Source organism: Cydia splendana, chromosome 22, assembly GCF_910591565.1.
Source record: "Cydia splendana chromosome 22, ilCydSple1.2, whole genome shotgun sequence".
Lineage (NCBI taxonomy): Eukaryota > Metazoa > Arthropoda > Insecta > Lepidoptera > Tortricidae > Cydia > Cydia splendana.
Genome location: NC_085981.1, coordinates 9497680 through 9525370, shown reverse-complemented (window position 1 = coordinate 9525370; position 27691 = coordinate 9497680). Strand labels below are relative to the sequence as shown.

The following is a 27691-nucleotide window of genomic DNA, read 5'->3' as shown; positions in this document are numbered from 1 at the left end:
TCATAATTCATAGAAGTTTGACGTTTAAAATAACACGTACACTGCGTGGGCTATCAAATCCGCAAATATCAGACTTTTCACGGACTGACTCTATACGTAATTCGAAAATAAAAAAGAATAATTAAACGAACTAGACTCGAGAAGTAATAAAATTTTCTAAGTTTTATATACAGTTTTCCTTTAAATTTCATAACACAATAAAACTTACAATCAATTTTTTTGTTAACATTAATTACCACGCTAAGGCACACGTCGTCGTAAGCTCGTAACGCAAGAGTCGCGTAAGCGTATCGTAATACGCGCGTAGAACGAGAGCGCTACGAGCACGAACAAGCGTCGTCGTAGCGTAGCGTATGATATTTCTGTCGTCATTACGACAGTCGTAGGCGTAGCGTAAGCGTAAAGAACTTTTGATGGAAACAGAACGATTACGCTTACGCGACGCTTAGTGTGCGCAGAACATTACGCGTCTCGTACTCGTAACGTTTTTACGATACGCTTACGCGTCTCTTACGCTTACGCTCCGTGTGCTTACTCAGAAGTTCCAAACCTTTTTTTAACTTTTACAAATGTAAATATTCTCAAGATCGGATAATAGGAAAAGCTCTTCCTTATTCTTCACTTTAATTGCCGCATCATCCTTTATCGTTACATTTCCACAAAGTACCTGTAATACGGGAAAAAACAAAAACGAGGTCCGTCGGGTGCTCCGGGCGCTGGCAGACTGATAAATGACCTTCAGTTTAGGGCTGTGCCTCATTGGCAGTGAAACTTTTCGTCAGAAAAATATGAGGGATTTCGTAGTTTTTGTAATGTTTAATGTCTGTCTACTATGGCGACTTACGCTCATATCCAGACTTAGAAAAAGGGTTGAGATGAAAGAATGTTTGATTCATAGAGAGTATATTTCCTATTGCCTGCCGCCCTACCGTATCAAAATATAGCCTTTAAAAAAACCGTGATAATCTACCAACAGCCGATATATAACTAGTAATAAAGGGAGAAAGCTGGCATGGAGTGCCACACGTATAAAAAAATACCGTTTTTGTCATTAATAGAATAGAAGTAATAGAACCCTAAAATATATCCTGTTCCTCAAATTCTAGTTCTAATGTATTAATTGATACCTACTTATACACTGTTAGCTTGTGCCCGCGATTTTGTCTGCGTGGGATGATGATGATTGATAAAAACTATTCTATGTCCTTCCTCGGGCCTTAAACTATCTTCATACCATATTTCATCTAAATCGGTTCACCGGTTTAAGCGTGAAGAGGTAACAGACACATAGTTTCGCATACATTTGTAATACTAGTACGAGTAGGGAGGATGTAGAGCTGGCATTGTACACTACGCTTTACTGCGGGGGTGTTCCCACCTGACGCGCTGTCACCGCAAGGTAACGTTATACACGCGAAAATTATCCTCGCTCATCTATTGTGCATTCTGGGGGGAAAGAAGGGGGACCACAAAACTTACGACTAGCTGCCCGATTAGAACTTTAAATAAGATACGTCAAGTAATAGATCTAGAAACGATATAGATTAGATGTGTCAGTGTCAAAAGTGACGTTTTTGTTTGAAGAAACGTCACATTTGACACTGACATATCTAATCAATATCGTTTCTAGATCTATTAATTGACGTATCTTAAAGTTCGAATCGGGCCGTAGGTTTATGATCACACACGCATAACGGCACCATTCATGAAACATTATAAATTTTAAGAGATAATTTGGAGTAGTTATTTTTGATAATATTGTACTTAACTACTCAAGGTAGGTATTGAAAATCTGTTTAGTATAAAATACTACCGAATCAGCATTGCTGCTTTGTAGAGAACATATTGCGTGCGTTTTTGACTCATTAATGTAATTAAATAGCCAAAATAATAATAACAAAGACGTCACTAACTGACGAATTGGTCAACTAAAATACAAGCCAAATATAAGTAGTCAAATTAACTGAAACATTTCAAGATAAATCTTGTCAAAATAACATTACGGGCCGAAGGGCTAAACAGACATTATATCATTCGTATAATAGGGAGGCAAGGCCATAACTCCGGGCTATCTATTGAGGCGGGAAAAGGTGTTTTTCCCACGTAATTAATGGCCACATTATTTCCTGCATTTCCTGCGAACCTTTAGCGGATTTTACTAATCGTGTTTCTTCCGGGTGTGGATTTGACGTGCGCCAAAGTGATTTATATACCTGAAATATGGCATATGGGCGATTACAACATTGTGTACAATAAATTTTACATTACTTACTTATATCGACCGGGACTGATCCATAGACGAATTGTGGGCTTATTTCTCTTTTTATAATAAGCTGCGTGCGTATTTGTAATACACGTAGACAGACGACAGACAGTTGATAGTAAATTGACATTTAATCTACACTTATCAGGCTGCACAACACATGTTCATTTCCAGTCGAAAGTGGGCGTACCAAATGTCCACATTTCACCAACAACCATGAACCTGTACGCATTCATAACACTCTCCATCTTAAGTCTCTGCTTTTGCGAAGAATGTCGCTTAACCCGACCACCAGAAATAGAAACAGAAAAGAACTTAAGGAGAAAGCTTACCAAATGCTATTCTGAAATATTGAAGCCCCCGGTCAACAAAGACACAAACACGGTGGTCGTGAAGATGGATTATCTATTTCAGTCCTTTCATTTTGATCCTAACGAAGAGATACTCTCGGTATACAGCTGGAACAATTTCGATTGGCAAGATGATAGATTAACGTGGAATCCTGAGGATTACAAGGGTATAAAGTCGACGCAAGTTTCAAGTTTTGACATTTGGAGTCCCGGGCTGAAGCTGATAAACACGGCAGATGCGGATGATTTTGACTTCTTCTACACAAAATGCAGGTTGAACAGCACAGGCCACGTAAAGTGCGCTATCCGGACAGAACACAGAGTCTTTTGCACTTCTGACTTAACCAATTGGCCTTATGACACAAAGATTTGCACGCTCCAATTTGACCAATGGCGACCGCTAGAAACCAAAGTGTTCTTCAGCTTGAGCCATATCAAATATGTAATGGGTGCATTACAAAATGCTGGATGGAAGATCGCTCGCGAAAAGGTCTTCAAGAATTTGACCACTGGAATACAGTCTACCGTTAAATTCCATTTTAAAAGACTCGCAGAGGGCCTAGAAGCTATTATAGTGGTGCCAGCTTTTGTGGTAAGTGTGCTGACAGGGACGGCTCTCCTGTTGGACTATAGAGACATCAACCGATTCGGGATACTCTTTATGTCTTTGATCAGCCATTTCATGTTTTCTAACGCAGTAGCCGATAACACCCCTAAACATAGTGCAAATACTCCGGTCATATTGTCGTTCATTAGCTGCTCTACTCTCGTGACTGTAATTTGCTTTGTATTGTCGTTTTGCTTTAGATATTTGGGAAAGATGAAAACTCAACCACCTAAGTGGATTGTTTCTTATAATGATTTTGTATTAGACGGCTATGGAAGATATGGAGTATTTACAAAGTGGGAGGTGATTGAGCAAGATCCGGATGTTAAAACGAATGTAGAATGGGTTAACTTTATTAGTATTGTAAATAGCGTCTGTGTCTTTGTCGTCATTATTACTTATATATATTTGCTGTTGGCTTATATACCAAAGAAGCCAGTTTTCACGTTCGTTTTCGATATAGCTTAAGGAAGTTCAAGTAACTTCCGTTTTTTTTTAATTACATTAAAGAATACTTAAATATAATTCCTTATTAAACTACGTTATATTAGACATTAATAATTGATGTTCATTATTCATACTAGCTGAACGACGTAACGAAAGAGATAAAGATTCCGTCTCAGGCTCTTTTTATGAAGTGGTATAAAAAGTTACGTTTTCTCGTTCTCACGCCATCATACGTCCACAGAAATAATATCGAATAGTTTTCTATCTAGGTTACAGAATATAATCAATTATCATTTTATCTTAAAACTATGAACCTCTTGGAAATGATGCGGTGTCAAATGATGGTAGACGATAATGTCAGGGGGCGTTGCTGTACTATGTTACAGTCAGCCAACTCAGTGTTAAAACAGGAACGAGCGAGCCATGTTCTCACAAATAATCATATTAATATTTCGCAGCATATTACTTTATCCCTCGTATTCGCAAGATTGCATAATGTTGGTTACAAAAGAAGATATATACATGTGATAAAAAACTGCATAAGGATAAAATTAAAAACTACCCAGTCAGGCAACCGCCGAGAAACCAGTCTTGTGTTCTAGTCAAAGTATATTTCCGATTGAAGACATTCGCTTTTGATGAATATGAAGACAGATTCACAGCAAAAATATGGACTCGTATGATTTGGAGAGATGAACGCCTCACTTGATCGCCTGAAGAGTACGGAGGAGTCAGCAAGATGGTCGTGCTCCCAACGGATATTTGGACGCCATCATAGAAACTACTTAACAGCGTCGATCCGGACTACTTTAATTTGGATATAGAAGCATGCCTCGTCCACAATAATGGAGAAGTTATGTGTGTCCCGGAAATAATTTACGAATCATTTTGCATTGCTAAATGAATAGATTGGCCGTTCGATGTTCAGAATTGTACTCTCCAGTTTGGAGATGGTGATAAACTATCCACTTCCAGATTTCGCTTTAGAGGAAAAGCTATGGCCCTTGACAATGCAGAATATGGAAACGGTTGGAACATTATGCTGATGGATCTGAGGGAGGACCCGGATTCGGACATACAGTTGTCGATTACCTACTTTAACATTGGAAAGACAGGCGTCCGGTTTAGTAGCTGTTTTGGCTGGCCCTTGTTTCATTCTCAGTATACTCACTACGACATCTATTTTAATGAATGTAAACGATTATATCCGCTTGGGATTTTCGTGATTTAGTCTCATAAGTCATTTTGTATTCGTGTTTTTTATTGACGAGTTTCTACCAAAACACAGTGGCGATACCCCTGTTATATTATTCTTCATCCGTGAGTCAATCAACTTGACCATAACTTCTGTACTATTTACATTTGTTTTAAGCAAAATTGTAAAAAGAAAAACTGTGCCATTTGAATGGGTATCTTTAGTATCAAATAAAGTGTTTTTTAACTTTGGTCAATACTTGATTTGACCAAGATGGAAAGTGGAGCCTGTTTCTAAAGATACTAATGTGAAAAATAAAGAGATTTGGGCAAATACGGCTAATATTTTAAATAGTGTTTATTTTGTTGTAGTTATTATTGTTTATCCTCGTGCCGCCCAATGTGCAATAAATACATTGTACAAAGTGACACTCAGCATAACTGCCCAGACTTTAGAAATTAAATTCAGAGCTAAACGCCCAGTGTGCAATACGCTGTAAGTACATAAAAGTTTATCAATTATCAGATGTCAGTTTTAAATTTTCGCGCAAAATTGGAATTTACCTAGAGGTCGTGAATGGTCGGTTCAGTGCCAACCATTTTGACAGCTGACATTTGACAGATATTCATAGACAAGTGTTTTACTTTCGCAATTATTCAAACACGCGCGACACATGGGCATATAATCTTGATTTATTAAATGAATCATGGCTTTTTTCGTTTAGAGAGTGACATAAAAATTATCCTAAATGTTTGTTTTAATGAAATATACTGTTATTTTTTTACAAAGGCACAAATAAATATATTTTTTTCTTAATCGTAAGATTATGTTCATCATATTGCACACTGGGCGCTACTGTTATAAAAATACATAATATAACCTACAACTGAAGGTTCTTTTTTGATAGTTTATTTTTAGGTCTGCATGATGATTTACTTGTTGAATACGTGCTGGAAGACTTTTTGCTATCAGATAATTGTGATCCTGAATACCAATTATCTGGTGATGAACCAAATATTTACAGTCTTAGTGAAAAATAAAGTTTCGAAGAAAATGATACTGAAACACAGCAAACATACAATAACTTATTTAAGAAAGATATTCAGTTTGATGTTAAGGAAGTTTATTAACTATTTTTCAGACCTTGTTATAAAGCATTTCAGTGTCGAATATGAATGTTAACATACATAAAAAAGTAGCCCAATAGTAAAAAAAAAAATCTAGTTATTTTTGACTTCCGTTGCTTATTATGTAACCATTTAAGAAGAATAATAATAGTCAGAGGCTACGTTATCGCGATAACGTGCCTTTATATTATACTACTTATAACATCAATCAAAAACCCAATGTGCATTTAAATGAACACAAGATACGAAGGTGGAATTCAGTTTACTGTATTCATTTTTATTCACATATACTCAGAAAAAAAAAATACTGCGTGGGCAGTTAAGACTTCAAAATATTATGGCTCATATATTGCACACTGGGCGTTGAGCTGATCTTGTGTTTTTTTTCTTGGGCGGCACGAGGTTATATACTTTTGTTTAGATCTTACATGCCTCAACAACCACCAGCTTAATACTGACTGTAAAATAAGGAATAAAATTATTGCACAAAAATATTATATATGTACTTATTTACTACGTCGAGGAGAGTCAGTGAAAATCTACCCCTATTAATATAAATAGTTAAATTAAATAAAACTTAAATTAGATAAATATTGTCAAATTAACATTACCGGCCGAAGGGCTAAAAAGACATTATCATTCATATAATAGGGCAGGTAAAGGCCATAACTCCAGGCTATCTATTGAGGCGGAAAAAGGAGTTTTTTTTTTCAAGTAATTAATGGCCACATCTTTTCGAGAGAACGTTTCGCGGATTTTACTAATCGTGTTTCTTCCGGGTGTGGATTTGACATGCGCCAAAGTGATTTATATACCTGAAATATGGCATATGGGCGAACCCCTCCTACCAATAAATAATATGTATATGACAATAATTTATCAGTACCTATCTAAAATCATACTTACATGGTCCCAAGACGAATTGTGGGCTTCTTTTCATTTTTATAATATAATAACTTAATAAGCTACCTACGTAGGTAATTATAATACTCGTAGAGAGACGACGGACAGTTGATTGCAAATTAACATTTAATCTGATACTTATCACGCTGGTCAACACATATTCATTTCCAGTTGAAAGTGGGCGTACGAAACTTCCACATTTCACCGACAACCATGAATCTGTACGCATTCATTACACTCTCTATCTTAAGCCTCTGCCTTTGCGAAGAATGTCGCTTAAACACCCGACCACCAGAAATGGAAACAGAAAGGAACTTAAGGAAAAAGCTTACTAAATGCTACGCCGAAATTTTGAAGGCCCCGGTCAATAAAGACACAAACACGGTGGTCGTGAAGATGGATTATCTACTTCAGTCCTTTCATTTTGATCCTAACGAAGAGATACTCACGTTATACAGCTGGAACTATTTCGATTGGCAAGATGATAGATTGACATGGAAGCCTGAGGATTACAAGGATATAAAGTCAACGCAAGTTTCAAGTTTTGACATTTGGAGTCCCGGGCTGAAGCTGATAAATACGGCAGATGCGGATGATTTTGACTTCTTCTACACAAAATGCAGATTGAACAGCACAGGCAACGTACAGTGCATTATCCGGACAGAACAAAAAGTCTTCAGTACTTCTGACGTAACTAATTGGCCTTATGACACAAAGAGTTGCCTGCTCCAGTTTGACCAATGGCGACCGCAGGAAACCAAAATGTTCTTCAGCTTGAGCCATGACATGCAGGCGTTACAAAATGCTGGATGGAAGATCGTTCGCGCAGTCTTCCAGAATTTGACCACTGGAATACAGTCTACCGTTAAATTCCACTTTAAAAGACTCGCAGAGGGCCTAGAAGCTATTATAGTGGTGCCAGCGTTTGTAATAAGTGTGCTGACAGTGACGGCTCTCCTGTTGGACTATAGAGACATCAACCGAATGGGGATACTGTTTATGTCTTTGATCAGCCATTTCATGTTCTCTAACGAAGTATCCGATAACGTCCCTAAACATAGTGCAAATACTCCTGTCATATTGTCGTTCATTAGCTGCTCTACTCTTTTGACTGTAATTAGTTTTGTATTATCGTTTTGCTTTAGATATTTGGGAAAGAAGAAAACTCAACCCCCCACGTGGATTGTTTCTTATAATGATTTTGTCTTGGATGGGTATGGAAAATATGGAGTATTTACAAAATGGCAGGTGATTGAGCGAGATCCGGATGTTAAACCGAATGTAGAATGGGTTAACTTTATTAGTATTGCTAATAGCTTCTATCTGTTCGTAGTGATAGATTACTTATATTTACTTGCTTTTTGCTTATATTCCAAAGAAGCCACACTTCACATTCGTTTTGGATACTTAAGGCAGTTTACTAGTACATAGTTACCTCCATGTTCCATGTAATTTAAAATAATTCATTCATGTTTCATACATATTTAATTTTAGATTGTTATTTTGAGTATCTTCACTAACTATTTACATTAAAAAAAAAAACAAATGTAAAATATACGAGAAGGTGCAACGTACTATAATTCTGTCAGCATATAGTAGCGGATCAAACAACGAGCCAAGAGTAAAATTCCACTCTCGAAAAGTTTTACAAATAGAGATTTAATAGTTCGCGTTTTGAAATATCTCCCAGCACAGACTGTTTGTCTTACCTACATTTATAGAGACAGTAGACATATTTCTGGTTTGAAAACTAAATTTTTAGAGATTAGATAAGTTTTACGCGTAGTTCCAACCGTTGCTATTGATCTAGTGTCACTTGATTAAAAATCCCATCATTATTATGTATCTTGGACAGCATTGGAGACAGATTTATGATCTTTGGGAAATTTATCAATAACGGTACAAGAGTCATCTACCTACGTCAGGATAAGTTAACAAAAAACACCTCGTTATCTCAAAGTGGGCGTTTAACATATCAAATTCGCTGATGCCATTTTTACAACTAAATAGCAGTTTGCCACCAAACATGGCAACCTACAGATATATTTGTATATTAGCCATTATTATTAAGTTCAGTTATTGCCAAGATTGTGCTTTAGAGTCCTTATGGCCATCAGAAGTTCCGGTGGAAATGAGGCTGAAAACTAAAATACTTAATTGTTACGATTTCTTAGAATCACCAAACAGTAACACCACAAAGAGTGTAGAAGTAGATGTGGCTTACATCATACAGATGCTGAAATTTGACGATCAAGAAGAAGTACTTACTATTTACAGTTGGACAATCATGGAATGGGAGGATGCTAGATTGAAGTGGGAGTTGGACGAATATAAAGGTATCAAGACTACGGTTTTAAACTTTTATGAAATCTGGACACCAGAATTAAAGGTCAAAAACAACGAGATTGAAGATTCCGAAACGTACATAACTATTTATGAATGTTTAGGGAACAATACGGGGCATGTCAGATGTGTACAGTCTATTATACATAATCTTATGTGCAGTTCTGCAATGAAAGATTGGCCGTACGACAGAAAACACTGCACTTTAAAGATAGATGATGCCTCCTGGAACTCCTGGTCACAGAGCGAAGCAAGCATTGTGTTCACACAATTTAAATTCTTATCATTTGAGGACACGTATACTGCCTGGCGACTGATCCATTCGCAGGAACATCTGAATTTAACTGGAGATTATCAAGCGTCTGTAGAATTTGTTTTGGAAAGAGTGGCAGTAGGCATCGAAGCTGCCATAGTGGTGCCAGCTTTTGTGATGTCCGTGCTGACTATAATAGCGTTCTTCTTGGATGTCAACGCCAACGTGCGGTTAGGTATTTTATGTGGCAGTTTATTCAGCCATTATCTATTTTTGACTGAAGTCAACAAAAGCATACCGAAGCATAGTGTAGATGCTCCTAACATTTTACTGTTTATTACTGGTTCTATGTCATTAACGTTGATGATCATATTATTAACATTGACCTTGAGGTATTTATGCTCACGTAAATCTTCTGCGCCTGATTTAATTATTTCAATTAATTCTTTTGTTCTTAATGGATATGGTATGGTGAAGTATTTGTTTTTCCCAAGGTGTAGCGTTACTGTTGCCAGCAAATCTGTCTTGGACTCAATATGTCAACAAACCGAATGGTTTGATTTCTCTAACATTATTAACAACATTGTCTTCATAGTTTCTGTGATTACTTACATCATTATGTATTCCATTTACTTGCCTCATGAGAGTTACATACCGCCAATTAATTAAATCCCTAATGAAAATTCACATCGTACAATCGTCTGATTAATAATGCGTTTTAAGATTTTTGAATGGGCAAATTGACTGTCTATTATGTTTGGCATAAATAATTAATATAGATGTAAAAGTAAAATTATCATTAACATTTTGATTATGAAACTACGTCATAATACACAATTAATATTTCATATTATTAATTCATACTAGCTGAAAGACGTCCGTTGCTGGACCTTCTTGAAGCGCTAATGAGGTAAAGCTTCCATCTCTTATGTATATTTTCATTAAAAGTTACGTTTACTCTATCGTGTCGTTATCATGCCATCCTCTGTCCACAGCAATAATATCCAACAGTAGACCGGACTAGACCATCCATCTAGTGTACAGAATATAATAACTAACCATGAAGCACTTACACATGCAAATGGAGTGGTGTCATATGACAAATGATAATTTCAGGGGGCGTTGCCGTACTAAGCTTCAGCCAGCCAATTCAGTGTTAAAACAGGGACGATCGAGCCATGTTCTTGCAAGTAATCCCTCTAATGTTTCTCAGCATACTTCATGCCTCGTATTCGCAAGATTGCGTAATGTTGCCTACAAAAGAAGATGCATGGGATAAAAAACTGCACACGGATAGAATGGCAAATTATCGATTGAGGCAACCGCCACGAAACCAGTCTTGTGTTCCCGTCAAAGTGCATTTCCAATTGAAGACATTCGCCTTTGACGAATATGCAGACAGATTCACAGTTAAAATGTGGACTCGCATGATTTGGAGAGATGAACGCCTGACTTGGTCGCCTGAAGAGTACGGAGGAATCAACAAGATGGTCGTGCTCGCTACTGATATTTGGACCCCATCATTGAAACTACTTAACAGCGTCGATCCGGACTACTTTAATATGGATATAGAAGAATGCCTCGTCCACAATAATGGGGAAGTTATGTGTGTCCCTGAACAAATTTACGAATCATTCTGCATTGCTAAATTGAGAGATTGGCCGTTTGATGTACAGAATTGTACCCTTCAGTTTGGAGATGGTGATAGACTTTCCACTTCCAGATTTCGCTTTAAAGGAAAAGGTATTACGCTTGGCTTTGCCGAATATGGCAATGGTTGGAACATTATGCAAAAGGATTTGAAGGTGGATCCGGATTCAGACGTACAGTTATCGTTTACTTTAACAATGGAAAGACAGGCGTCCGGTTTAGTAGCTGTTTTGGTTGGCCCTTGTTTCATTCTCAGTATACTGACTACGACATCTATTTTAATGAATGTAAACGGTTATATCCGCTTGGGATTTTCGTGTTTTAGTCTCATAAGTCATTTTACATTCTTGTTCTTTATTGACGAGTTTCTACCAAAGCACAGTGGCGATACCCCTGTTATATTATTCTTCGTTCGTGACTCTATCATCATGACCATAACTTCTGTACTATTTACATTTGTTTTAAGCAAAATTGTAAAAAGAAAAACCGTGCCATTTGAATGGGTATCTTTAGTATCAAATAAAGTGTTTTTTAGTTTTGGTCAATACTTGATTTTACCAAGATGGAGATTGGAGGCTGATTCTAAAGATACTAATGTGAAAAATAAAGAGATTTGGGTAAATATGGCTAATATTTTAAACAGTGTTTATTTGGTTGTAGTTATTATTGTTTATATAATTTTGTTTAGATCTTATATGCCTAAACAACCAGCAGCTCAATACTGATTGTAAAATAAGGAATAAAATTATTGCACAAGAATATTAATACACTTAATTACTACGTCGAGGAGAGTCGGTGAAAATCTATCCCTATAATATAAATAGTTAAATTAAATAAAACCTTTCAAGATAAATCTTGTCAAATTAACATTACCGGCCAAAGGGCTACACAGACATTATCATTCGTATAAGAGGGCAGGCAAGGCCATAACTCCAGGCTATCTATTGAGGCGGAAAAAGGAGCTTTTTTTACACGTAATTAATGGCCACATTTTTTCGAGCGAAGGTTTAGCGGATTTTACTAATCGTGTTTCTTCCGGGTGTGGATTTGACAGAGATGTGAAAAATACTTTATAAAAAGTATTTAAATACAAAATACAAATACTTCCTTGATATACTATTTCAAATGCAAAATACAAAATAGTTTTTGAATTTGTATTTAAAATACGAAATAGGTATTTTCAAAATACTTTTTAAAAATACAAATACTTTGCGATATAAGGTACTCTGAATAATGAATACCTAGCCTGAATTAAAAAGTATTACTCGGAATTTCCGAGTTGAAAAGACTCTCTTTATTCTTTGAAAACAGTGTGTCAATCAGTCCTCTATCTAAAGTGCAAATTTCTAGTTGTTTATTTATTTCTAGTAGGTTGCTCATATTAACCGGTAGGATGGATTGATGATGGTTTTTAACGGCCAATTTTTAAAGCATTAATTTAGATTTGTAATGTTTTACAGCTAGTATAATGCCTCTCGTTAGTGTGATGAAAACGTCTCGTTTGTGTTTCACCAGGGCAGAAAAGTTTGCTCTCCTCTCGTGCCTTGAAACCCTCGCTACGCTTGTGGTCATGTGCGACGTTACTAAATAGATTCAACAGTTCCATGTTAAAAGAATGAGAGAGTTGCCAGGATGTAACACCAGAAGAGATTGTAACTCCTACCTACATTACCTACTATAAAGTATTTTGTATTTTGAAAATAGAAAATAGGTCTCAAAAACTATTTCAATTAAAATACAAAATAGTTTTCTTCAAAAGGTATTTAAAGGCAAAATACAAAATAGGTATTTTGCATTTTGTATTTGCATTTTAAATACAAGTATTTCAAATAAGTCACATCTCTGGGATTTGACATGCGCCAAAGTGATTTATATACCTGAAATATGGCATATGGGCGAATAATTACCCCTCCTACCAATAAATAATATGTATATGACAATAATTTATCAGTATAGGCTTATTCACAGTACCTATCTAAAATCATACTTACATGGTCCCAAGACGAATTGTGGGCTTCTTTTCATTTGTATAATAACTTAATAAGCTACCTACTTAAGGTAATTATAATACTCGTAGAGAGACGATAGACAGTTGATTGCAAATTAACATTTAATCTGATACTTATCACGCTGGTCAACACATATTCATTTCCAGTTGAAAGTGGGCGTACGAAATTTCCACATTTCACCGACAACCATGAATCTGTACGCATTCATTACACTCTCTATCTTAAGTATTTGCCTTTGCGAAGAATGTAGCTTAAACACCCGACCACCAGAAATGGAAACAGAAAAGAACTTAAGGAAAAAGCTTACTAACTGCGACGCCGAAATTTTGAAGCCCCCTGTCAATAAAGACACAAACACGGTGGTCGTGAAGATGGATTATCTACTTCAGTCCTTCCATTTTGATCCTAACGAAGAGATACTGATGTTATATAGCTGGAACTATTTCGATTGGCAAGATGATAGATTGATGTGGAAGCCTGAGGAGTACAAGGATATAAAGTCGACGCAAGTTTCAAGTTTTGACATTTGGAGTCCGGGGCTGAAGCTGATAAATACGGCAGATGCGGATGATTTTGACTTCTTCTACACAAAATGCAGGTTGAACAGCAGAGGCCACGTAAAGTGCGTTATCCGGACAGAATACAAAGTATTCTGCACTTCTGACTTAACCAATTGGCCTTATGACACAAAGAGTTGCCTGCTCCAGTTTGACCAATGGCGACCGCAGGAAACCAAAGTGTTCTTCAGCTTGAGCTATATAGAGTTTTTCATGCAGGCGTATCAAAATGCTGGATGGAAGATCGTTCGCGCAAAGGTCTTCAAGAATTTGACCACTGGAATACAGTCTACCGTTAAATTCCACTTTAAAAGACTCGCAGAGGGGCTAGAAGCTACTATAGTGGTGCCAGCTTTTGTGGTAAGTGTGCTGACAGTGACGGCTCTCCTGTTGGACTATAGAGACATCAACCGAATGGGGATACTGTTTATGTCTTTGATCAGCCATTCTCTAACGAAGTAGCCGATAACACCCCTAAACATAGTGCAAATACTCCTGTCATATTGTCGTTCATTAGCTGCTCTACTCTTTTAACTGTAATTTGCTTTGTATTATCGTTTTGCTTTAGATATTTGGGAAAGAAGAAAACTCAACCCCCCACGTGGATTGTTTCTTATAATGATTTTGTCTTGGATGGGTATGGAAAATATGGAGTGTTTAGGAAATGGCAGGTGATTGAGCGAGATCCGGATGTTAAACCGAATGTAGAATGGGTTAACTTTATTAGTATTGCTAATAGCTTCTATCTGTTCGTAGTGATAGTTACTTATATTTACTTGCTTTCGGCTTATATTCCAAAGAATCCACACTTCACATTCGTTTTGGATACTTAAGGCTGTTTACTAGTACATATAGATGGTCAAGCAAATCTTGTCAGTAGAAAAACGAAATTCAAATTTTCTATGAGACGATATCCCTTCGCGCCTACATTTTTTAAAATTGCCACCTTTTTCTACGGACTAGATCTGCTTGACCAATTTAGTTACTTCCATGTTCCATGTAATTTAATATAATTCATTAAAGTTTCTTACATATTTAATTGCAGATTGTTATTTTGAGTATCTTCACTTTACATAAAAAAAAAACAAATGTAAAATATACGAGAAGGTGCAACTTGCTATAGTTATGTCAGCATATAGTAGCGGATCAAACAACGAGCCAAGAGTAAATCCACCCTCGAAAAGTTTTACAAACTGTTATAGTTCGCGTTTTGTTATGTCTCCCTCAGACTGATTGTCTTACTTATACATAGGTAATATTTCTGTTTTTAAAAAGTTTTACGCGTAGTCCCAACCGTTGCTATTGATCTAGTGTCACTTGATTAAAAATCCAATCATTATTATACCTTGGACAGCAATAGAGACAGATTAATGATCTTTGGGAAATTTATCAGTAACGGTACAAGAGTCATCTACCTACGTCAGGATAAGTTAACAAAAACACCTCGTTATCTCAAAGTGGGCGTTTAACATATCAAATTCGCTGATGCCATATATTACTACAACTAAATAGCAGTTAGCCACCAAACATGGCCTCGTACACTTATATTTGTATATTAGCCATTTTGGAATTCACGGGCCTATAAATCCCGGTCTTTTGATAGGCTTGCGTGGGGATATAGATCCAACACGTAGAGGCCCCTTGGAGAACTTTAATGTCATGTAGAACGCTTGCTGGAACCCGTTCACAGGCGCAACAATAAACACCCATGAACCGGTCGCAGCAGGCATTGAGACTATTGTAGAAAAAGTGAATAGTATACCGGTCTATGGATTGAAGTTTGGGTGGACAATGAGACTGGGCTATTGTAGAGAAGTCCGGACACCTGCCATAACAGTGCTAAAACACGTCATCGAGGCAGGTGGTGACTTGCCGCTGACTAGATGGGCTCCTGAAACTGCCGTCGTGAAGACGACCAGGAGCAACATCGGTGTGAGCGGCTCAGGGGTGTCGAGAGGTGTGCGCCGCTTTCTACCCAGTGGCTGTTACCAGCCACTGTGCCAACTCGCGTCTTATGCATCTTTCACTTCCACCCCTGGAGCATATAGCTCTAGCGATTCCTCTCTGGACGGCCAATGAAGGCAAGCCAGAGCTGAGAGTCCTGCGGGTCCCCTTGGGGTCCACTCCGGCCGACGAAGACACGCCGGAGACGGAGACCCTGACCGACTCTCGGGAGCACTCGGGTCCGTGGGGTCGTTACTCCCCAACAGCTCGCCACAAACTGCCCTGCGGGCATATTAGCCATTATTATTAAGTTCAGTTATTGCCAAGATAGTGCTTTAGAGTCCTTATGGCCAGAAACTCCGGCAGAAATGAGGCTGATTACTGAAATACTTAATTGTTACGATTTTTTAGAATCACCAAACAGTAACACCACAAAGAGAGTAGAAATAGATGCTAAAATTCGATTATCAAGAAGAAGTACTTACTTTTTACAGTTGGACAATCTTGGCATGGGAGGATGCTAGATTGAAGTGGGATTTGGACGACCTTCATAGGTATCAAGATTACGGTTTTAAACTTTTATGAAATCTGGACACCAGAATTAAAGGTCAAAAACAACGAGATTGAAGATTCCGAATCGTTTATAACTATTTATGAATGTTTAGGGAATAATACTGGACATGTCAGATGTATACAGTCTAATATGCATAATCTTATGTGCGGTTCTGCAATGAAAGATTGGCCGTACGACAGAAAACACTGCATTTTAAAGATAAATGATGACTCATGGTCACAGAGCGAAGCAAGCATTGTGTTCACAAAATTTAAATTCTTATCATTTGAGGACACGTATACTGCCTGGCGACTGATACATTCGCAGGAACATCTGAATTTAACTGGAGATTATCAAGCGTCTGTAGAATTTGTTTTGGAAAGAATGGCAGTAGGCATCGAAGCTGCCATAGTGGTGCCAGCTTTTGTGATGTCCGTGCTGACTATAATAGCGTTCTTCTTGGATGTCAACGCCAACGTGCGGTTAGGCATTTTATGTGGCAGTTTATTCAGTCATTATCTATTTTTGACTGAATTCAACAAAAGCATAACGAAGCATAGTCTAGATGCTCCTAAAATTTTACTGTTTATTACTCGTTCTATGTCATTAACGTTGATGATCATATTATTAACATTGACCTTGATGTATTTATGCTCACGTAAATCTTCTACGCCTGATTTAGGCAATTAGCTAAGTCTACCCATCTATGTTTTAAGGGAGTTCCCTCTGCCAACAAACTGCCCTGCAGTTTGGCAGAAGAAAAAAAAAAATCTGTATAATAGGGTTTATTTCATCTGAATAAATGATTTATTTATTTTTTATTTTTTATTTTTTTTTTTAATTACTTCAATTAATTCTTTTGTTCTTAATGGATATGGTGTGGTGAAGTATTTGTTTTTCCCAAGGTGTAGCGTTCCTGTTGCCAGCAAAACTGTCTTCGACTCAATAAGTCAACAAACCGAATGGTTTGATTTCTCTAACATTATTAACAACATTCATAGTTTCATAGTTTTCATAGTTTCTGTGATTACTTACATTGTTATGTATTCCATTTACTTGCCTCATGAGAGTTACATACCGCCAATTAATTAAAGTCCTAATTGAAAATTCACATCGTGCAATCGTCTGATTAATAATGTGTTTTAAGATTTTTGAATGGGCAAATTGACTGCCTATTGCCTATTGGCATTAAATGGTACAAAAAATTACTTTTTTTCATTACAGTATTTTATTTTTATTTTATTTTATAAGACACTCGAACAGATATCGGCCTATAGTTGGATACCTTTGTCTTATCACCTTTCTTAAAAATCGGAACAACGTTAGCCTCCTTCCAGATAGTAGGGAATATGGTGTGTCGCAGTGACTCGTTGAATATTTTAACCAATGGGGCAGTCAAAGATCTGCTACATTTTTTTATAAAGTACGGAGGAATGCCATCGGGACCGTGGCCCTTACTGACGTCGAGAGCTTTAAGCTCCTTCATGACAGATGACTCACTCATTCGAACTGAAGAAAACGTGTTGTTCAGTGCATCAGTGGAAATTTGTTTGGACACCACATCGCCCATTGGAGGATGGAAATATCGTGAAAATGTAGAGGAGAAGTGACTTGCAAACATATTGCATATATCGGAATCATTACTAGCTATTACGTTTGCAATGGACATGCTAGAAGGAAGAGAAGAACTACTGTTCCTAGGCTGTTTTCGTGAGTGTTTGACAAAAGACCAAAATTTCTTGGGGTTAGAATGCAAATCATTCTCTACAGATGACGTATAACGCGAGTAGTCGTTATTTATTTTAGTTTTGTACCCGACTACGAAGCAACTGAAATTCTAAAAAATCACGAGGATTGTTTGTTTTTTTGTATCTTAGTCGACATTATTTTTTTTATCATACTGATAAGGACAGAACTAAACCAGGATGGGTACAGATAGTTACGAGGTTTTGACTTGGGGATTGTAATTTCTATAACCTTATTTAAAATTTTATAGAAAGCTGAAACCATGTCGTCCACCGTACTACACGACACGAGGCAAACTCCAGATTCCAGTCAATAGAACGCAACTTCTCATTAACAATGTAATAGTCTGCTTTTTTAAAATTATACGTACCAAATTGTTTTGGCTTACTGATTCTCCTTACACTATTATTAATTTTTATTACAATATCAAGCGCCGGATGATGCCCGTCAAGTTTACAAAGGACATCTACAGACTTGCTGACCATAGGGCCTACAAAATTACTTAAAAGTAGGTCTAAAATTCTAGAGTTATCATTTAAAACAGGATTTAATTGAAACATGCTATTCAGTGACATAAAATCAAATAAAGAATTTGCGGCCCCATTATTACATACTGAAGGATTTAAGAAACAACCATTTGAGTCAGGAGACCATTTGATAGCCCCTAAGTTAAAATCACCAATAATTATAGTTATTTGTACAACAAGAGATCAAAGTTTGATATTTCTTCGAGTGCTTATTTTGAGTCCCGTGCAAGCGAAAGATTCTATAATAGATTCACGAGCGTAGCGAGTGAATCTAATTTAGAATCTTGAGCGTAGTAAGGGATTCAAAAGCGCACGAGATGTAAATAACTTTGATCTCGTGTAGTACACAAAATTTTTCACCCTAAGCAGTGAGAACATACCTAGAGGGACAGAGATAATAGAACCCAAGTATATCGAACTTGTATTAGACCCCGCATGTTGAAATGACTATAAAGGTCACTTGAATGTCATTTTGTCTCACTCAGTGAGCAAAATCGCATTTTGCTCACTGAGTGAGACACAATCAGTGAGCAAAATGCGATTTTGCTCACTGAGTGAGACAAAATGACTCAGTGAGCAAAATCGCATTTTGCTCACTGTTTTTAAGAAGCAAAGTACCCTTGTTCGAGCTGCTGAGGTGAAAAAATCTTTTCCTCACAAGAATCCATTCTATCACTTAAGTTTTCGAAGTATTTTTCGTACTTTAAGGTAGTGGAATTAGGTGGCATATAAATAGTACCTATAATAAAGGTCAAATTTGTATACTTATCGCGGACTTCAACCCATAAGTCTTCATCTTCTCCTTCCCAATTGCACAGTCTTGTAGAAAATAATTTATTTGAAACCGCTATGAGGCAGCCGCCGCCATCTCTTTTACCAGATCTTTCGTACTGTCTGTCACGGCGATAAATAGAGTATCTTGGGTCTAAAAGCTCTGCGTCGCCAATTCCATTATATACGTCAGCATATGTTTTGATGTGAAGTTTAGGAGATTCATCAGTTTTACTGTCACAATTACATAATATTTTGATCCAAAAGCATCGTTAAACCAGAATGGTTTGTCTTTTGCTTTATCGTGTCGCTATCATGCCGTCATCCGTCCACAGCAATAATATCCAACCGACCAGACAAGACCATCCATCTAGTGTACAGAATATAATAACCAACCATGAAGAAGCACTTGCACATGGAGCGTTGAAGCAGTGCCATATAACAAACGATAATGTCAGGGGGCGTTGCCGTGCGCTTCAGCCAGCCAATTCAGTGTTAAAACAGGGACGATCGAGCCATGTTCTTACAAGTAATCCCTCTAATGTTTCTCGGCATATTTCATGCCTCGTATTCGCAAGATTGCGTAATGTTGCCTACAAAAGAAGATGCATGGGATAAAAAACTGCACGCGGATATAATTACAGATTATCGACCAGCGCCACTGCTTCGCGGCAGTGGCGCTGGTCGATAATCTGTAATTATATCAGTCTTGTTTTCCCGTCAAAGTGCATTTCCAATTGAAGACATTCGCCTTTGACCAATATGCAGACTATTTTTTAAGCAATATTTCGGCTGGAACTGGGACTTGTCTCTTATAATGGAATTCAACCTTTTTGCCAGATTATAAGTTGGCGCACCCAAATATGAGACCACTGGACGCCAACTTATAATCTGGCAAAAAGGTTGAATTCCATTATAAGAGACAAGTCCCAGTTCCAGCCGAAATATTGCTTAAAAAATAGCTTGCAGTTAATAGAAAAGATCCAGGACATTAACATACCAGATAATGCTGTTCTTCTTTCATTGGATGTAGACAGTTTGTTTACAAATGTGCCATATGGAGAGACTTTGGAGATTATTAAGGGTCTTTTTGAAAGGCAACGTTTACATCCAGGGGAAGTAGATGAATTGATAGATCTAACAGCGATTTGTATGAAACAAAATTATTTCAGATTTGGGGGACAGTATTATTTGCAAAGTGATGGTTTGGCTATGGGTTCACCACTAAGTCCTTTAATGGCTGATATTTTTATGGACCATTTTGAGAACCAGCATATTGTGGGCAACAATAATATATTATACTATTTTAGATACGTGGATGATTTGATTATTTGTTGGACGGGTAGTATGGGCCTGCTGGATGCATTTATTGCTGAAATTAATGGTAAGCATCCAAAAATTAAGTTTAAAAAGGAACTAGAGCAAGACAACTCATTGAATTTTCTAGATTTAACAATCACTAAAGTAAACAACAGGCATCAGTTCAAAATTTACCGTAAGCCTACACATACCGATACAGTTATCCCGGCTTCTTCCACGCATCCGTGGCAGCATAAGTTGGCTGCTTTTCATTGTTATGTGCATAGAATGTTGACTGTGCCTCTTTCTGATGAACACTATCAGTTTGAATTAAATAATATTTATCACTTAGCAGTTTCGAATGGTTACGATAAGTCTGTTGTGAATGGTATCATCAGGAAAAAGCGGAATAGTATGGTCAACACTATGTTGTATGCGGCACGATCCTCTGAACCGATTAAAAAATATAAAGCGAGCATAACTTATGTTGGCAAGTTGTCTGATGCAATTTACAAAATTTTGAAGTCTAACGACATTCCTGTGGCCTTTAAGACAAATAATACTTTGCACTCAAAGCTTTGCAATGGCAAAGATAAGATCGAGAATGGGAAAAAGTCTGGAGTTTATAAGCTTACCTGTGACGATTGCAATAAAGTGTATGTGGGGCAAACGGGCCGTAGTTTCACTACTAGGTATAAAGAGCATGTTGCGTCATATAGACATAACCATCCAGAGAAGTCCAATTTTGCAAAGCACTTATTAGATACAGGTCACACTTTATCTGAGAATCATTCTTTTGATATTTTACATGTTTGCGAAAAGGGATTGCGTTTGGGTGTTCTGGAACAACTGGAAATAATTAGGTACAACAATAGGGGCATGATTCTTAACGAACAATTGAATGTTGCGTCATCGCCGTTATTACGAATTTTTCCATCTCACTCACACTTGCACGGTAGGGGGAGTGGTCAAGGTATAAATATGGCCGACCATTCTAGACAGGTCATTCCGTTGCCGGGCGTCAGACCGTCAACAACTCCTGAGGATGCCTCGTAGAGAGGCGAAACACGTGTCGAGGTTTATTCTTTTGGTGGTGGTTTGTTATATTTATTTGCGTATTTATTTTTGCGGTGGGAGGGTGGGAATATTAATTGCATGTAAAAATACGCAAGTAAGTATAACGGGTTAGCACTGATTGACTAGCACGTTATCTTTTCGCGGATTAGCAAAATAATATTTTGGTTTTAAATAAAGTGTTTTTTAGCTTTGGTCAATACTTGATTTTACCAAGATGGAGAGTGGAGTCTGATTCTAAAGATACTAATGGGAAAAATAAAGAGATTTCTGGGCAAATACGGCTAATATTTTAAACAGTGTTTATTTGGTTGTAGTTATTATTGTTTATATCATTTTGTTTAGATCTTACATGCCTAAACAACCACCTGCTCAATATTAAATGTAAAATATATTTTTTTGCACATAAATGTTGTTTATTTAATTATTTATAGAGGCTGTTTAAGCTAAGTTGACACGACATGTACTAATACGTGAAGTAGGTATAGTCGGTGCAAACTTAGCAAAATAAATACAGACTAGACCCCTTATTCATAAAACTTTACGGGCCTGATTTAGTTAAATTATTTTTTATCCCATTCTTACAAATACATAAGTCAAAATGACTGATAAGGACAAACGATTATTAGCTAATTGAGGTTTGTAGCGCGTTTATGAATAAGGGGATAAATATTTTAGTACCTTCAATCAAATGTTAGTATCTGTTTCTCTAATTTAACTTCTTGTCTGTGTTATGATAACGATCTTGACCGAATTTTAGTCATATTTTTGCCTTTTTCGACGATAATTTTTGTTACTCTCTGATAAAATTTAATTATTGAGTATCTCTAAAATTGAGTTAATTAAAATATCGCCGTATTTGAGAAAGTAACGTTATCTAAGCCTTGAAATTAAGTAAATTAAAAGTTAAAAAAAAACACTTTGCATTACCATCAAGTTTCATATTTGTCCACAATAGGTGGACAAGGGTTACTATCTGCTATTGCTATGATATAAAAGTGTACCTACATAAAAAAACGTATAGGGCGTTTCTCAGAGATGACCTTCGGTGCCTGACTTCGGTGCCAAATTTTTTTTTAACTTATTTGATATGCGACTTTATTTCCTAAAATCTAGCCTTAATATAAAAAATATTGGTAGTGGAGGCCTCCATTAGAACCTTATAGTTTTTAAGATATTTGAGATTTAAAAAACACCGAAATCATGTGCAGGCACTGAAATCAATTGGCGTCACCGAATTCAATAATGCATACACAAAAATCACATTTCAATTTTATATCTCAACCATATTACATTTTAATCATATTTTTCATTCTTATTTGATTATAAGCGATGTAACAAGGCTAATGATGTCGAAAGCTTACATAAATGTAATAGATATAGACCCAAGATTTTAAAGTAATCTAATTACGGCTTGTAAAACAACATCTCTAGAAGATATCCCACACTATTTGACTGTCCTCATATAATAGGGTGATGGGCGATGTATGGTCCTGGAACGAGTTTCAGACATGTCGACCACAAATTCGCACATTAGTGCCATAAAGGAGAAGGTGTTTGTTTCACACAATCCGACCGCACACGCATCAAAAAGAAACTTATGTTACCTACACCCGATAAACAAGAAACTTTTGATCAATGCTCAAAAAATATATAAAGCAATGTGATGCAATACGGAAAACAAGTATTTTTGAATAACAGAGTTTTAAAGCGTGAACTCCATCAATTTAAAACTATTTGAAGTGGTCGACTAATGCCTGAAGATCTAATTACCCGTTAATTATTTGAGGGTGCTGGAGATCTCCAGCACCCTCAAACACTTGAGCTAATTTGTAACTCCTATATTTAGACATTTTCCGAGTGTTCGAAACCCGTTAAGAGGTTAGGAAACAAGATTGACACGAAGTGAACCATAAGTAACACCAATAGTACCAACATAACAAACTTCCGGCCACATTCGTTCGGAAACTGTCAAAACACTGCGCGTTTTGTTAACGCACGCAACATGGCAGTAGAAACGTCAAACCAAGAAATGTCAAAAGAGATGGAGCTATTGTTCACGAAAATAAAAGAGGAAATGAATAAACAAACAGAAATCATTACAGAAAACGTGAAAGCGAGCATCCTACGAAACGTGGATGATAAACTTTGCCCTATAATCGAAGAAAATAGAATTCTAAAATCAGAAATCGAGAAACTCAACGCAAAAATGAAGACCATCGAAACTTCGAACAAAAGAAACAATATAATTATCCACGGCGTAGAAGAAACAGAGCAAAACTCGCAAGACCTACTTAATAACTGCACACAAATGTTAAAAAATATAGATGTGGATATCAATTCAAGTGATATAGACAAATTGCACAGATTAGGAAGGAAAAAAGAAAACGGAAACTCAAGACCTATCCTTATAACTACAACAACGGCTCTTAAGAAAAAAGAAATACTAAGAAATAAGAGGAAAATGAGTAACAACACTTATATAACAGAAGACTTCACTAAAGAAACTCTTGAAAAAAGAAAACAACTCCAAGCTGAACTGAGGAAAGCACAAGAAGCTGGCAACTATGCGGTGATCAGAAACAACAGGGTTATTATCAAAGAAAAGAAGAAAAGTAATGACAAAAGAAGAAGATCCGAGTCCACATCACCAACACAAAACACTTCGAGCCAAGCCAACGCAGCAAAAATACACAAACCTGAAAAAAATGAAACAAACAACCAGGAAAAATCTCAAACAGTGGATAAGACTGCTGAACCAGAAAAGGCAGACGCCTTCTCTATAATGCGGGCATCCGCCTACCTGAGGTCAGAAAAAAGCACATATAGAGTATAGGAATTGCCCGACATCGGTAACGACAGTAACTATTCACAATGTAAGAAACAATATTACAAGATCCCCAACCCGGCTGGTCCCCGTGGGGAGATAGACCAAAACCCCCTAAGATCAAGATCAAGATCAAAACCAAAACAAACAAACAAACAATACAAAAACAAACCTAAATAATTACATATATATTGCAACCCTAAATACAAGAACACTAAGAAGTCAAGAAGCCTTACAAGAACTGGAACACGCATTAGAAACAATTAACTGGGACATACTCGGTTTAAGTGAGGTTCGGAGATTGGGCCTTAATATAGAAGAACACGAAAAGTACATTTTTTTCCACTACGGAGAAACTGCAGGAATGTATGGTGTAGGCTTCATGATAAAAAGTACACTCAAAAAGGCAATTGAAGAATTCCTGGCAATTTCAGAAAGAATCGCTATCCTTAACATAACGCTACCTGGACATAAAACACCAACTTCAATATTACAGATCTATGCACCAACAGAAGTAGCAAGTAATGATATAAAAGAAAAGTTCTACAAAGACCTGAAATATGCACTAGATAAATCACACAAAAACATAATTCTAATGGGTGACTTCAATAGCCAGCTCGGTACAAGAAAAAAGAATGAAGATAATATCCTTGGGCCATACTCCACAGGCAAACGCAACAACAATGGACAACGACTAATAGACCTAGCATTGGAATACAACCTGCACATCATGAATAGTGTCTACAAAAAGAAACCAAACCGGAAGTGGACCTGGATATCACCAAACGGCTCCATAAGAAACGAAATTGATTTTATACTAACCAATAAACCCAAATGGTTCTTAGACGTATCTGTTATCAATCAACTTAACTTCAATACCAACCACAGAATGTTACAAGGTAAAATACACTCCAACTGCCCAAAAGAAAGTAGAAAAAATATAAAAACCGGCCAAAACCATCTCCCACAAATACTCCCAGAAAACATAATCCGAGACCTGGAAACTTCCCTCGAAAATATAGAACAACAACAAAGCCTCCAAGAAAAATATAATAAATTAGAATATGGATTACAACAAATAAACAAACAAATAAGTATTGCAAATAAACAGAAAGACAAAATTGGACCCCATGCTAGAAATCTTATAAATAAACGAAAATTACTTCTGGAAGACAGAAAAAGTAATAGAGCTGCAATATCACAACTAAGCAAGCAAATTAACCTCAACATCAGGAAACACAAGAAGCAGATACAATCCGAAACATTCAAACTGCACCTGGAACAAACAGGAGGGACAGCAAAAGCAATGAAAGAAATGCAGGAATATAGTAACTGGATACCGAGCATGAGAAACAGAAGAACCAAAAAATTAGAAACAAAACGTAAGAATATCTCAAAAGCTGCCACACAATTCTACAAAGAACTATATGACTGCGAAGATACGACCCTCCCAAACTTAAAGTCACTATATCAACTCGACGAGGAGATAATACCACTAATTGAAGAAAATGAAGTTATTAAAGCTGTGTCAACTCAAAAAAATGGAAAAGCAACTGGCGAAGATCAAATCTCTAACGAACTTCTTAAATGTACACTCCCAGCATCACTCAGAAGCATCGTCACGTTATTCAATGAGATCCTTCAGAAAGAAGAAATACCTAAACAATGGACTACCTCCACTATCATCCTACTACACAAGAAAGGCGACAGAAACGACGTTGGCAATTACAGGCCCATCAGCCTCATGTCAAACCTATACAAGATATTTTCCAAAATCATACTACAACGCATAGAAAAAGTGTTAGATGAAAACCAACCCAAGGAGCAAGCGGGTTTCAGAAAAGGCTTTGCAACAATAGACCATATTCATACCATTAAACAAATAATAGAAAAGAGCAATGAGTATGGTAAAAAATACTACCTAGCTTTTATAGATTACAGCAAGGCCTTCGACTCCCTACTCCACAGCTATATATGGGAAGCGTTGAAAATGCAAAACGTCCAGAACAAATATATAAGAATAATCAGCAACATATACAAATGCATAACAGCAAAAATAAAACTAGAAACAGTAGGCGAGGAATTCAAACTGAAAAAAGGAGTGAGACAAGGAGACCCACTGTCACCTAAATTGTTCTCAGCAACTTTAGAACAGGTATTCAGAAACCTGAACTGGAAAGAATATGGTTTAAAAATAGATGAAAGGTTGCTGAACCACTTGCGATTTGCTGATGATCTCATACTTCTCTCGGAAAACACAGATGACTTGCAGGAAATGCTTCACCAACTGTCTTATGAAAGCAGGAAAGTGGGACTGGAAATCAACACCGAAAAAACTAAACTTATGACAAATGGACAAAAAATTAAAATGTCAATAAACAACAACATAATAGAATATGTAAATGAATACACATATTTAGGACAGATAATTTCTCCAGAACACCAGAATGACAAGGAAACAGAAAACAGAGTGTGTATTGCATGGAAAAAATACTGGTCATGGAAAGAGGTTATGAAGAACCCGGAAATCCCACTAAAATGCAAAAGTAAATTGTTCAACTCTTGCATCCTCCCTAGCATGACATATGGTTGCCAAACGTGGGCCTTAACACAAAAAAATAGGAAATCCCTAGAAGTATGTCAACACAACATAGAGAGAAGTATTCTCAACATCAAAAAGAAAGACAAAATAAGACTAAGCACCATAAGAAAAAACACAAAATTAAGAGATGTATCCTATGTAACAGATAGCCTAAAATGGAAATGGACTGGACACATGCTCAGAGAGCCAGGACAAAAATGGTCAAAAATTGTTACAACCTGGTACCCCAAAGACGGGAAAAGGAAAAGAGGCAGACCTTACCGCAGATGGGAAGACGACATTAGAGCTATCGCTGGACCAACATGGACATGGACAAGAAGAGCAACTAACAGAGAGGAATGGAAGGTCTTAGGGGAGGCCTATGCCGGGAGGCAAGTCGACCGATGTCAACTCTAACAAAAATGACAACCAACCTTATTCTAAATCAAATTATAATAATAATAGTGTAATATGTTTGACTAGCATGACAAATTTGACAAATATTCAATAACATGACAAAACTGTACCATTTAAAAAAAATTTAAGGTCGAAATAAAAGGCTATTTTATTTTATTTATTTTATTTATATTTAGACATAAAGACATAAGACATTGAGGATTGTTAAAACATTTGCTATGTTCAATTTGGGTCTATGTTTAGGTCTC

General features: G+C 36.8%; 5 protein-coding genes and 2 pseudogenes across 5 annotated transcripts; all 7 read left to right on the top strand.

Moving 5' to 3' along the window:
* The first annotated feature begins 2479 nt into the window (after positions 1 to 2479).
* On the top strand, positions 2480 to 3714 carry LOC134801661 (neuronal acetylcholine receptor subunit beta-3-like). The gene has a single exon (XM_063774280.1). It carries the CDS (start codon positions 2480 to 2482, stop codon positions 3686 to 3688), a length of 1209 nt encoding a protein of 402 aa, XP_063630350.1. The 3' UTR covers positions 3689 to 3714.
* A 376-nt stretch (positions 3715 to 4090) lies between these two features.
* On the top strand, positions 4091 to 6441 carry LOC134801483 (acetylcholine receptor subunit beta-type lev-1-like; annotated as a pseudogene).
* Positions 6442 to 7034: 593 nt separating this feature from the next.
* On the top strand, positions 7035 to 8323 carry LOC134801660 (neuronal acetylcholine receptor subunit alpha-2-like). Its single transcript, XM_063774279.1, has one exon. It carries the CDS (start codon positions 7190 to 7192, stop codon positions 8321 to 8323), a length of 1134 nt encoding a protein of 377 aa, XP_063630349.1. The 5' UTR covers positions 7035 to 7189.
* Positions 8324 to 8817: 494 nt separating this feature from the next.
* Positions 8818 to 10157, top strand: LOC134801659 (neuronal acetylcholine receptor subunit beta-2-like). Its single transcript, XM_063774278.1, has one exon. The coding sequence runs from the start codon at positions 9024 to 9026 to the stop codon at positions 10155 to 10157; it is 1134 nt and encodes a 377-aa protein (XP_063630348.1). The 5' UTR covers positions 8818 to 9023.
* A 413-nt stretch (positions 10158 to 10570) lies between these two features.
* LOC134801618 (acetylcholine receptor subunit alpha-like) lies at positions 10571 to 11882 on the top strand. Its single transcript, XM_063774235.1, has one exon. The coding sequence runs from the start codon at positions 10667 to 10669 to the stop codon at positions 11861 to 11863; it is 1197 nt and encodes a 398-aa protein (XP_063630305.1). The 5' UTR covers positions 10571 to 10666; the 3' UTR covers positions 11864 to 11882.
* Positions 11883 to 13289: 1407 nt separating this feature from the next.
* On the top strand, positions 13290 to 14537 carry LOC134801546 (neuronal acetylcholine receptor subunit alpha-2-like; annotated as a pseudogene).
* A 10272-nt stretch (positions 14538 to 24809) lies between these two features.
* On the top strand, positions 24810 to 27399 carry LOC134801658 (uncharacterized). Its single transcript, XM_063774277.1, has 2 exons — positions 24810 to 26600; positions 27280 to 27399. Exons 1-2 carry the CDS (start codon positions 24810 to 24812, stop codon positions 27397 to 27399), a joined length of 1911 nt encoding a protein of 636 aa, XP_063630347.1.
* Positions 27400 to 27691: the final 292 nt, after the last annotated feature.

Bases quoted from the DNA above. Each gene is read 5' to 3' on its own strand.
- LOC134801661 (XM_063774280.1), top strand. From the start codon at position 2,480: ATGAACCTGTACGCATTCATAACACTCTCCATCTTAAGTCTCTGCTTT.
- LOC134801660 (XM_063774279.1), top strand. From the start codon at position 7,190: ATGGAAACAGAAAGGAACTTAAGGAAAAAGCTTACTAAATGCTACGCC.
- LOC134801659 (XM_063774278.1), top strand. From the start codon at position 9,024: ATGAGGCTGAAAACTAAAATACTTAATTGTTACGATTTCTTAGAATCA.
- LOC134801618 (XM_063774235.1), top strand. From the start codon at position 10,667: ATGTTCTTGCAAGTAATCCCTCTAATGTTTCTCAGCATACTTCATGCC.
- LOC134801658 (XM_063774277.1), top strand. From the start codon at position 24,810: ATGTATGGTGTAGGCTTCATGATAAAAAGTACACTCAAAAAGGCAATT. The intron at 26,601-27,279 runs GTATTCAGAAAC...GGTACCCCAAAG, and splicing joins TCTCAGCAACTTTAGAACAG to ACGGGAAAAGGAAAAGAGGC.